At 31.6% G+C, this 11,725-nt stretch overlaps 1 protein-coding gene across 1 annotated transcript; it reads right to left on the bottom strand.

The window, feature by feature from the left end:
• Positions 1-1,461: 1,461 nt before the first annotated feature.
• On the bottom strand, positions 1,462-6,616 carry LOC137834900 (protein EMSY-LIKE 3-like). The gene is made up of 10 exons (XM_068643128.1): positions 6,394-6,616; positions 4,920-5,122; positions 4,711-4,820; positions 4,341-4,587; positions 3,982-4,200; positions 3,832-3,900; positions 2,330-2,572; positions 2,174-2,242; positions 2,020-2,083; positions 1,462-1,810 (listed from the first exon to the last, which is right to left on the bottom strand). The coding sequence occupies exons 1-10, from the start codon at positions 6,419-6,421 to the stop codon at positions 1,764-1,766; spliced, it is 1,299 nt and encodes a 432-aa protein (XP_068499229.1). The 5' UTR covers positions 6,422-6,616; the 3' UTR covers positions 1,462-1,763.
• Between the last annotated feature and the right edge of the window lie 5,109 nt (positions 6,617-11,725).

Here is an 11,725-nt window from a genome sequence, read left to right as displayed (position 1 = left end):
CTCTTTTACCTAATGTTAAAAATTACATAAATACTATTAACGGTTTTTCATGAATTATTGTATTTGAAATAAAATAAATAAAATGTGTTACATTTGTATCTCTTTTTTTTTTTTTTGGTTCATCACTTAACAACTTTTACTTCTCTTCCATTTTACATTATTCCTAATAATAAAATGAGTGTTTTGGGGAGTACTTATCTATATGCCCAAAATAAATGTCACATATTAATTGAGAAATAGGCTTAGTTAGTATTTTTCATAATTTAAGCCTACATAAAATTTTGGTTTCATTAATTTTAATTACTTTTATTGAATTAACACTTTTTTTTCAATTATTTAAATTTAGTTACTCACACCAAAATTCAGTCAAAACATCAATTCATGCATTTATTTTGAAAAAAAAAATTAGAAAATAATTTTCTTATACTTATTCAAATAAGTTTAGATACTACTTTATAATAATAAAAAGTCGTGCTTAAAATACAATTTTTAAAATAAATATTATTTTTTACGGTAAAAATGTCACATTCCAATGTAAGATTTAGTTATAAATTAAATTTATTCTAAAATCATAGAAATTATACGGGATTACACTATTTTTTAAAATTATTTATAGTTATATCTATTTTACTAATTTTATATACTTTAAAAATAACTACAGTTGTATTTTAAAAAGTTGCACCAATTGCTTTGACCCCAAAATTCCATCCAGCAATTGGTATAAATATGTTACCTAGATGTAACATATAATTGATTTATATACATTATTTATAAAATGTATAAAATCTTTAAACAAAAATATAAAATAAAAGTAAAAGAAATATTGAACGGAATTCTAAGATGAACTTAATTTGAATTGAAAATTTTAGAGAAGCAATGCAAGCAATCCAAATTATACATTAGCTAAAAATATGAAGATAAAAATGCAATTAAACAAAAAATTATTTATCATCTTTTTGAAAATAATATATCAAGGTGATCTGGAAAACAAAGTATAAATGAAAGTGAACTGGAAAACAAAAAGATGAATGTTGACTAAATATTAATCAAGTAATTAAAATAAAAAGAATTTACAAAATAATATGATATTTAATGTTGTTAATGTATTTTTTTATTGTGATTTTGAATCTTTTATTTATTATTAATATATTTCATTATAAACCTAAAAAGGACAATTTGAATTAAACTCCAATTTTAGTTTAAAAGCAAGAAGGATTAAATCTTAAAGTGGAACTTTCCTTAAATCTATTTGTAGCCACATGCACACATACATCAATGCTCACTCTAATAAACCTAAATTCGGATCATATTTCAGATTTGATAAAATTTAAAATATACTTTTTTGTATTGTACAATTTAAAATATATTTTAACTTTTGTACAATTTAAATTGTTGAAAATGTTATAAAAAAATGGATTATATAATTCAAAACACAACATCAAAAGGAGAAGAAGCCAAGCCTGGGCCCAAGTGTTTTCTCTTATAAAAAAATACATAATACACAACAAATACAAGTATTTATACACTATCATGGTTGTGTACAAGCATCGGAGAATGCTGTGTCAATTCTTAAAACCTCAATGAATAATTATTACTAAACTACCTAATTTTCAACCTAATTCAATTTAAGTGACATGCACATGAGCCAAGCCTGTCAGGGAAATTACCTTCATAGCATAATAACACCAGAAATTCAGATTTTCCCAAGTTTTTGCGACCATAATAATGCCAACTCTTCCCATTTACAAAGATGGTTTCCAACATCATCGTTCCATTGGTTGAGCATGTGCCAAATGGTGGCCATCCTCACCTGTGTAAGCAAAAAAATATGGAATATTAAGCCAGCATCCCAAAAATATGATGCTGAAAGAATGCAAATTATAGTATTTTATTTATGATTATTGAGCACTAACTAGATCCATTAATCTCCACATTATTCTAACTTCTAATTTAGGAGACCATTCATGAAAGGAAGAATATCAGATGGTACTGAAAAAAGGTATCAGAACAGAAAAATACCACTTTCTCCATCAGAAAGATCTGCAAGTTTCGCAATTGCATCAATAAGGGCTTGCTCATGATCCTGCGTTCATTTCATATCAATTATCTGTACACACAATTTAAAAGAAAATACAAGAAATGGCACACTGACATATATATATTTGTCCCTTACCTTTAATACTTTCTTGACTTGCTCAATTTCAAGTGCATCAGGATGATTTGCATTGAATACCCTCTCTACCTGTCAAGTTCACCAGATACCTAAATATGTCAAATAAGATCAAACAATCTCTAAGAGTACTACTCTGATTGAACTGTTTTCAGTAACCTTCTTCACTAGCGTGTCTGTGTGAAGTATGTGTATATCATCTAGAGTCTTCTTTCCAATTCCATTCTGTGATGGAAAAAATTCCATTTTGGATTGCCCCTTTGTGGTTCCCCTACCTCTTACAGCTCCTGGAACACCGACACGCCCTACAGACCTACTCATTGCATTACCAGATCCGCGAAGACCCCCAACGTGATTGATTCCTGGATCCTCACCTACCCACTGAATATCTTCAGGAGAGATCTGCAGTGACAATAATATTTTCTGCATAAGCAAAAGACATTACAGTAGTAACAATGCACAGCATATCACGTGGATGGAAAAATCCATATTCTACACAGTATTGTACGTTCACTACATGCAAGGGCAGTGTTTTCAAATAACCACCACAGTTCAGGGTTAAAAAAAAATTGAAAATTTAGAACATGTTTTGACTACATATTTCATTTCATATATATAGTATCAACAGCTGCATTCATTAACTTCGAAGTATTAAGCATCATACAATTTCTATTCAGCCAGTTTTTATTCTCAATTTCAATGCCAAAAATAAAATAAAAAAAATTAAAGAGCAGCACAAGGTCATTTTATTTGAGTAACCATTTCCTTAAAGATAAACACCCGTATACTTGGGGAATCCACCCTCAAAAGCTAGCCATTAAGGGGAAGAACCAAACACTTATATACTCTATCGAACATCCCATACTACTTGATATGAGACTTTGGTACCCCATATTATCGAAGTCCCAATACCTCCTCTAAGAGACAATGCCTTTGAAACTGTCACTCTACAATACTTTTACCCGTGACACTCCACTTAATTTCCTCATAAATCATAACTATGTAGGTAGCTCTTTTTGAGACATCGACAACCAACTTTGATACCAATTGATAAGCACCTAAGTACTTGGAGAACTCACCCTTAAAAGCTAGCAATTACGGGGATAGAACTAGAAGCTAAAACTCCACTAAGCATCCCATTCTGCTTGATGTTGGACTTAAGCACCCGTTAACACCCAAGTCCCTAACAAACTCTTTAGAACCAGTCATAGATATTAAATTACACATTGATATTCTCAAAATATAAATAATAATATCATGACATAAAAATTAATCTGTTCAAATTTTTAAGTAATATAATAGACCATTTTGGCAATGCTAAACTATTTGTTTCTATAAATATAAAATATTAATTCTGGTAAAATGTTCTTTAGCAGATAATAGATGAACCTTTAGCTGCCACAACATACTTGCTTAATCATTTTTAGAGAAGACCATTAAGCCTCTCTTTTTCAAAGAAATGGAATCAGCAACCCATTTTAGGAGAGGGGGAGCCATGAGAACATTAATGTCAAACTGTTCTCTTACTGCTTGATTGCCATTTCAAATTTCTTAATCCAAACATGTTTCCAACCATAATTTTGTAATTATAAGATTGAGATGATGATATGTTAATCATAAGTACACAAGAATTTGACCACAGTAATCAGTATCAGATATACCTCCGACAGATTAACCCATTCCCATGTTTCATTTGCAGTCCCCATGTCATAGACCAGAGCATATCGACCCTGAAAAGTTAGAAGTAAACATAAACCTCTCAGCTACATGCTAACTGAAACTAATTCTTAGTAAATTGGGAGAATAAGTACATCAGCTTGGTTGTAGTCAGAGACAATGGCTTCATAAAAGTTGTTGTCATCGGGCCATCGTGTTCGCACTTTCCTACCAACTAGTGAATCCTGTAATGCTCCCTTAGAAAGCTCACCCATATCAATACCAGAAGAAGCTCTATTAGGTACTTGATTCCTTCCACCAAGTCCAGATGACGGGTATTGCTTTATTGAAGATACACCCAGTAATACTTGGCCCTGCAAGTAAACAACAATGTTATTTAATTGTTATTTCTTAGTACTAAAAAGTGTAATCCACGTCTGCATAGGAGACAAACTCAAGCTCGGTAAAGCTAAACAGAAATGAAGAGCACTAAGAAAATTTATCATTTGCTTACAGGTTTGTGCTTCTTGCCCTTAGATCCAGAAACAGATCCTCGTTTTGCCACCAAAGATGGCTGAAGGGGTGCAGCCACAGGTTGGGGGTGAAATGGAGAAGGCCCATCAAAAATTTCTAAAGGAGTTGACGGCATTATCTTCTGCTTCTTACGAGATACAGATATAGTGGGAGTTGGAATTGAATCATGAATAGCTTGCCCAATATTCAACATACTAGGCTGATGGCCTCCTACCTGTTTCCACTCCCTAAAATAATGTTCAATAAGGTGTCGATTAAGAAAATAAAATTGCATATATGGAAAAAGCAATGACAATCTCACTTCTGAAGCATAGTTAAAAAAGAAGCCATGTTTCAAACTTTTATCAGACCTTATATTTCGTATTACTTCATCTGCATTAACATGACTTAGAAGTTCTCTGTGTTCTTCATTTGATAATCCTAGTTCTTTTCTAAGTTCTGTAATCAAACTTTCCTTCTCCTGAAGAAATGCAAGACATTTAGCAGTCATTTAAACCTGATCAAATCATCTCACAAATTTTAAATATATTAGATACGTGAATCAAATGAAAGAATATACCCAAGTAATGGCATCATCTTGAGCTTTAAAGGCTCGTAGAACTGCACTGTATGCTTCCTTCTCAAGTTGGTGAATTTGAGTTTCCATATCAATTTCACCATACATCATAGGGTATGAACCTCCAGCAGATCTTCCATTCCTTGCAGGATGTGCCCCTCTGGGGATTCTATTTTGATGAGTTGGTGGAAGATCATCATCAGTTCCTGAAATCAAGTGAATGTATGCAATGTAAGTATAACATGTGAGGCCAGATCATGAATCGTTGAAATAGGTGAAAAATCTCTGATTCTCAAGAAACAGGTTGTAAGTACAATTCGGAGCATCAAAAGTAACATGCGTGCATTTACTATTTCTACAAAGTTGGGACACACTCCATTAACCATAACAACTAACTAGATAAGACATACTATCTTAAGAGAGAGGATAAATAATTAAAAGCACCGAAATTTCCTCATGGGAACAACACAACCTATACATGCCAGCATTACACTATATCATATAGAGAATTGTATGCAAATAGTTCCAAAAAAGAAAAGGATGGCAAATGGGGTTTAGAAAAAAAATTGAAGTCCTTGTAAACAAAGGGATAGACATTTATATCATTTTACATTTATAAAAAGTGTCATGCTTAAGTAGTTAAATTTATATGGCACCTTCAGGCAAAACAACCAAATAATTTCCTGCTTCTTCTTTCTGAAGCGTTTATTTATTGAGGCAAAGGCTTACTTACCTGTGACTCTCGAGTCATTAAAATGCCCAGGTTCTCAGGGCACCATTTTCTTCCTTTAAAGCCCATAGGAAGACAAGCTAACAAGTAAATTAACAAGAATATTTCTACCTTCATTATGGAATAACCACAACAAAAAAAGTTCATCCCGCTAGGTGAGGTCGGCTACATGAATCGCTCACTGCTACTGAGGTCAATTAAAGATCAAACTCTCAAGAATATTATTCACCATGAAATCCCGCTTTAACAACTTCCTCTAGTGTTCTTCTAGTCATCCCTCTCCCCCTTTTCACAGTACTTTAAACCATGCAATCTACTCTTCTAACTAGTTCTTTCAATGGTCTCCTTCACACATGCTCTCAAACCACCTTAACGAATCTGTCTTCCTCTTTACCTCAATCAATGTCACACCAATATTTCCAATAACACACCATGGAACAAACCAATTAAAGTAAAATATTAATCCTTTTGTCCCTCAGGTCAAGCCACAGAACACGGAGAGTTGGTGCTATACCCATTAATCAAACACGCTAAAGTTGCTCTTAAGTTACTCGCTTTTACATACTCCGATTCCACAAACATAGGAAGACAACAATTTGGCGCCAATTGAAATCCCCACACTCATCAAGAAGAAGAAAACAAAAATGGGTAAAGTGAGAATGAAAAGCAAAGCCCTAACTCTATAATTACAACAAGTCTTCAGGATTTTGGCACAGATAGGAGATAAGTACGAAACTTGAAACTCACCACTGCTATCGTAGGGTTCGTAGTCCATAGCCAGTTTGCAGCGAAATTGAAGCACCGAGATTCAGGAGAAAAAGCGCAGAAACAAATATTGCAGCAAAACGGATGACAACAAGCGAGGATGGGAGGAACCAAACGTTGAAGGTAAAAGGAATCGTAGGTGGTCTGTTGAGTAGAACCTCTATTCGTCGGAATCCCAGACTAAGTTGTACTCCTTATTTTATATATATATATATATATATATATATATATATATATATATATATATAATTATAAAAATAAGTATTATAATAATTATTAAAATGAAAAAAATTACTAAAAAATACATTCAAAGCTATAAACAAATGTTTACGTAAAAACCAGTAATAAAAAAATTATTAATTTTTATAATGTTATGATCGTATTGTCGTCACTCGTAACTTTACGTATAGTTACTTACAAATCATATAAGTTGGGTTTATATAAACAAAAATGGTGAATAAAAGATATTAAATAAATAATTAAAAAATAATCATATTATTAATTGTTATATATATATATAGTGGAAAGAGATTGTAGAAGTATAAATTTAGAATACTTCTTAAATATTCTTTTTCTATCCTATACTTTTCCATGTTCTATAATTTGTAAACAAACTAAAGTGTGCTTATAAATTATATTTTAATTTGATGGTTTTTTTTTAATTTTTTTATTGATAACACTATAAAAAAAATAAAATTAACAAGAATTATACTTAGTGATACCAATGGTTTTAACTCTCGATAAGTGTATTGCTCGTGATTTTTTATTTTCTAGAAAATCTAACATGGTTAACGCATTACCAATAGTTTTGAATAACTTTTGGAAAATCAATTATTTTTCGATGGTTCTGGAAATCCCTGTTTCTTCTAAGGGTTTTCAAAAACTTCATGTTACTTTCGAGGGTTTTCAAAACCTCGTTACTTTTAAAGGTTTTTAAAACCCTCATTATTTTAAAGAGTTTTGCAAATTCATGTTACTTTCATTTTTTATGTTTTTTTAAACTATTTGTATTTTTTTAAACGATTTGTATTTTAAAATTTTGAAAACTTAATTGCTCCAATTTTTGTATTTTTTATTCTTAAAGGAAGTAACTAAATAAGTTCCCTAATAACACATCACTCATTAATGTTTTTTTTTAATTTTAAATTTCTTTCTTTAAAAAATATAAACCTAATAAATGTGTGTGCATTAACTTAATATGTTGTCAAATTTCAGCATAATAATACTAGTTTTATATAAAGAAAATAATATTTATTACAAAGTGGACTTTAAGCTTAACTCAACCCCATAAAACCGGCTCATGGGGTTGAGGTTTGCACCCACTTATATACAATGAAAGGCTCTAATCTCTAGTCGATGTGGGATCTCCAACAATATTATCATCCAAAAAAAGTTGATAATATTGTCACATGACTAAAATTCAATGCAAACATAAAATCTAACTAAGGAGAATACAAGTTTATATTTGTATTTGAGGAGGTTGAAAGTCCATCTTCATCATCAAAAGAAGTAACATTTTATTCTTTTGTTGATTTTTTTTCTCTCAACAGTGCCATCAGAATGGTATTTGATTTTATATACCCATTTACAACCAATAGTTTTCTTTCCTGGAGGGAGAGGGGTAAGTTGCCAAGTCTTGTTAGCAGCAAGAGCTTGAAGCTCATCTTGCATGGCAGATTGCCAAGAAGCATGTTTGGAGGCTTCGTTATATGTCCGAGGTTCAGGATGAGAATTGATAGAGGAAATAACATTTCTAAAATTGGAAGATAAGGAATTGTAAGACAAGTAAGTATGAATAGGATATCTACTACTTACAGTGTTGGTTGCAGTGTGGAAATCTGCAAGATAGGCAGGTTGTCGGTGAGGACGAGCTCATCTTCTTGGAAATTGGGGTGAGATGCTTCCTGGAGATGCAGGCGGTGATAATTCTGATGGAGGTGCAATGTTGGATGCAGGAGTAGAGGCACTATTTGTTGGAAGATCATAGGATAATGAGGCTGGTGGAGGAATAGTATTGGGTGTAGGAGTAGAGGCACATGGCTCGACAGGAGGTGCAGTATCAGAAAAAAAATCAAAAGCAGAATTATATGCATTAGAAATAGGGAGAGATAAAGTGTTAGGGTCCTTAGGCAAGCCACTGTCTAATTTATATGGAAAGTGGTTTTCATGAAAGATTACATGTCTTGATATCTCTATGCTATGAAACTTTAAATTTAAGATAATATAACCTTTTGTATTTTGCGGGAAGCCAAGAAAAATACCTTTGATAGATCTATCATCTAATTTTTTTCTATGTGCAGTAATGGTACTAGCATAACAGAGACAACCAAACACCTTTAGAAAGGAAATGTCATATGGTTTTCCAAACAACTTTTCATGAGGAGTGATGTTATCAAGTAATGGAGTAGGAATAACATTTATTAAGAAAACAGCATGATTTATAGCAAATTCCCAAAAAATAAGAGGAAGATTTGCTTGAAAAAGTAAAGCCCAGGTTACATTTAGTATGTGTTGATGTTTACGTTCTACAATGCCATTTTGTTGTGGTGTTTCAACACAAGATTTTTTATGTATAATTCCCTTTGAAGCATAAAAATTTGACATAGCAAACTCAACACCATTGTCAGTACGAATCGTTTTGATATTAGTTTTGAAATGATTTTGAACGAAAATAGTGAAGTTAATAATGTGTTGACGCACTTCAGATTTGTTATGCAGCAGAATAACCCAAGTATAACGCGAGTAATCATCAACAATAGTCAAGAAATAACGAAAACCTTGCATAAAAATTATGGAACATGGTCCCCAAAAATCAAAGTGTACAAGATCAAAAATAGCAGAGGTAACAGTATTACTTAAAGTGAAAGGAAGTTTTCTCTGTTTTGCACGACTACAAGTATCACATACATGATGAGTATCAACAGTAATAAAAGAGTATTGTTTGCTTAAGACATGTAATCTTTCATGTGAAGGGTGTCCTAGTCTATAATGTCATAGTGTTTTGTCTGTGATATTACAATTAATAAAAGGAGCAAAACAATGCGGTTTAGAATGATTAGAAGCAGGCAAGGTAGTGACAAGGTACAAGCCAGCGGTGGCTTTAACTGTACCAATCCTCTCTTGAGTGAGATTGTCTTGTATAATGCAGTGGGTTGAAGTGAAAGTTAAAGTGCATTTAAGTTGGTGTGTGAGTTTGGCCAGACAAATATGTGGCATAAACAGTTTGGCCATTTGTCAGACAAATAAAACTGATCAGAAAAACGTACTAAAGCAGAATATGTGGCATAAATAGTTTGGCCATTTGGAAGACTAATTAAGACAGGTTTAATTTTAGTATAAGTAGTAAAAACGTTCAAATTGTGACAAACATGATCAGTGGCACCAGAATCAATAATCCAAGATTCTTTTATAGAAGATAGTGAAGAGAGAAACTTACCTGTTGAAGAATGCTCAGTATTGGGGATTTCATCCATAGAGATGGTGCCAACTTGATTAATTTGAGTGTGAGGGGCAGGATCCTCAAGGTTTTGCTGACGCAAAAGGTTGGTAAGGAATTGGCACTGTTGTGATGTAAGTTGAATCCCCTTTACATCCTGTTCTTTAGGAAAAAGCTCAGAAAAAGTGTCAGTAGTAATCATATTATTGGCTTGGGATGTCCAATTGGGGAATTTGTAGCCAGGAGGGAACCCATGCTTTTTATAACAGCCTCAGTATGACCATATTTACCACAAAAATTGCATGTAATAGTGTGACTACTATTAAGACTATGAAGAATAGGGTTTTCAACTCTCTGATACCATGTTACGAAGTGGACTTTAAGCCTAACTCAACCCCATAAAACCGGCTCATGGGGTGGAGATTTGCACCCACTTATATACAATGAAAGGCTCTAATCTCTAGTCGATGTGGGATCTCCAACAATATTATCATCCAAAAAAAGTTGATAATATTGTCACATGACTAAAATTCAATGCAAACATAAAATCTAACAAAGGAGAATACAAGTTTATATTTGTATTTGAGGAGGTTGAAAGTCCATCTTCATCATCAAAAGAAGTAACATTTTATTATTTTGTTGATTTTTTTTCTCTCATATTAAACATTTTATCATTTTAACTTCAAATATCCTCCCTTACAATTCTCTCCCAATATATGTTGATTGGGATGCTTCTTCAACGTACATCTTCCATCTTCCACAAGTCAATTTGGCTTTTTCATTACAATGCAAGTTTTATTTAGCTTTTCAATATGTTTGCACCTTGCATTTTAAAGTTCTTTCTTGCTCACCTATGTTTAGGTGGGAAAATTAGGGTATTTTCTATACAATAAAATAAAACAAGTTAGAATTATAATAAAATTCATGAGCATCACCAACAATGTTTTCATCATTATTAGATTTACATTCATCATCAAAATCACGTTCTTCTTCATACTCTTTTTTCCAGTGAGTTGTGTTAAATCTTTCTCATTATCTTTATTATGTTCATTATCATTTTCTAATTCATTGCCTACTACTTCTTCATATCCACCTTCATCATATGTTAATTGACCAAGTAGCTCATCATTTGACACACAGATTAAGTATTAGAAAGGTACCTTGATATGCAACCTCTAGTGTTTATTGATCATCAACCATATTTTTTACTTTTGTTTTAATGACAACCCACCAATATACTTTTTCCTTGAATTTTTTAGGATAAGGTGTATAATATAACTTAATTGCATCTGCTACAAATATGAAAGAATAATAATTTAAATACCTTTTATAATGATGAACCTCCACAATATCAAATTCTAGATTTACTTTTACACCATGATTCCTTTCAAAATCAAACCATTGACGTTGAACAAAATTAGCTAAAATATTGATAATTAAATGTTAGATATCAATTTAGAAACTATTTTATAAATTATTATTAATAATAGAAATTACTTTAGATATTAATAATTTCTTAGTTTATAAAATAATATATAATTTATTCAATATAATAATTAATTTTTTTTACTCTAAAACTAATTATAATTTAATCCTTGTAGTACCTCACAATGACTTCTCCATTTAATCCTCACATAAAAATCAGGTTAAAAAAAATATTATATTTAAAAATTTGGTTAAAATTATAAAAAAAAAATTATACCAAATCATTCCATAAACCTAAAAAATTCAATTAAATCTTATATATAACATTATGTTCCATAATCTATGGAACAACTAAATTGTTAACACAATTCTTCAGTTACACTATAACTACTACTGCTTCCAGAAATTTGTATACACAACTAGAATTAAACATGAATTTCTCATATTATCCTT

The sequence above is a fragment of the Phaseolus vulgaris genome, chromosome 5 (assembly GCF_000499845.2).
Source record: "Phaseolus vulgaris cultivar G19833 chromosome 5, P. vulgaris v2.0, whole genome shotgun sequence".
Taxonomy (NCBI): domain Eukaryota; kingdom Viridiplantae; phylum Streptophyta; class Magnoliopsida; order Fabales; family Fabaceae; genus Phaseolus; species Phaseolus vulgaris.
This window is presented reverse-complemented; position numbering and strand designations above follow the sequence as displayed.

What these genes read in the sequence shown, in the direction of transcription:
- LOC137834900 (XM_068643128.1), bottom strand. Translation starts at nt 6,421, where the DNA reads ATGGACTACGAACCCTACGATAGCAGTG. An exon ending in CGAACCCTACGATAGCAGTG is followed by an intron (nt 5,123 to 6,393) that starts GTGAGTTTCAAG and finishes ACTTGATTTCAG; the next exon opens with GAACTGATGATGATCTTCCA. An exon ending in AAGTCAAGAAAGTATTAAAG is followed by an intron (nt 2,084 to 2,173) that starts GTAAGGGACAAA and finishes AAATGAACGCAG; the next exon opens with GATCATGAGCAAGCCCTTAT.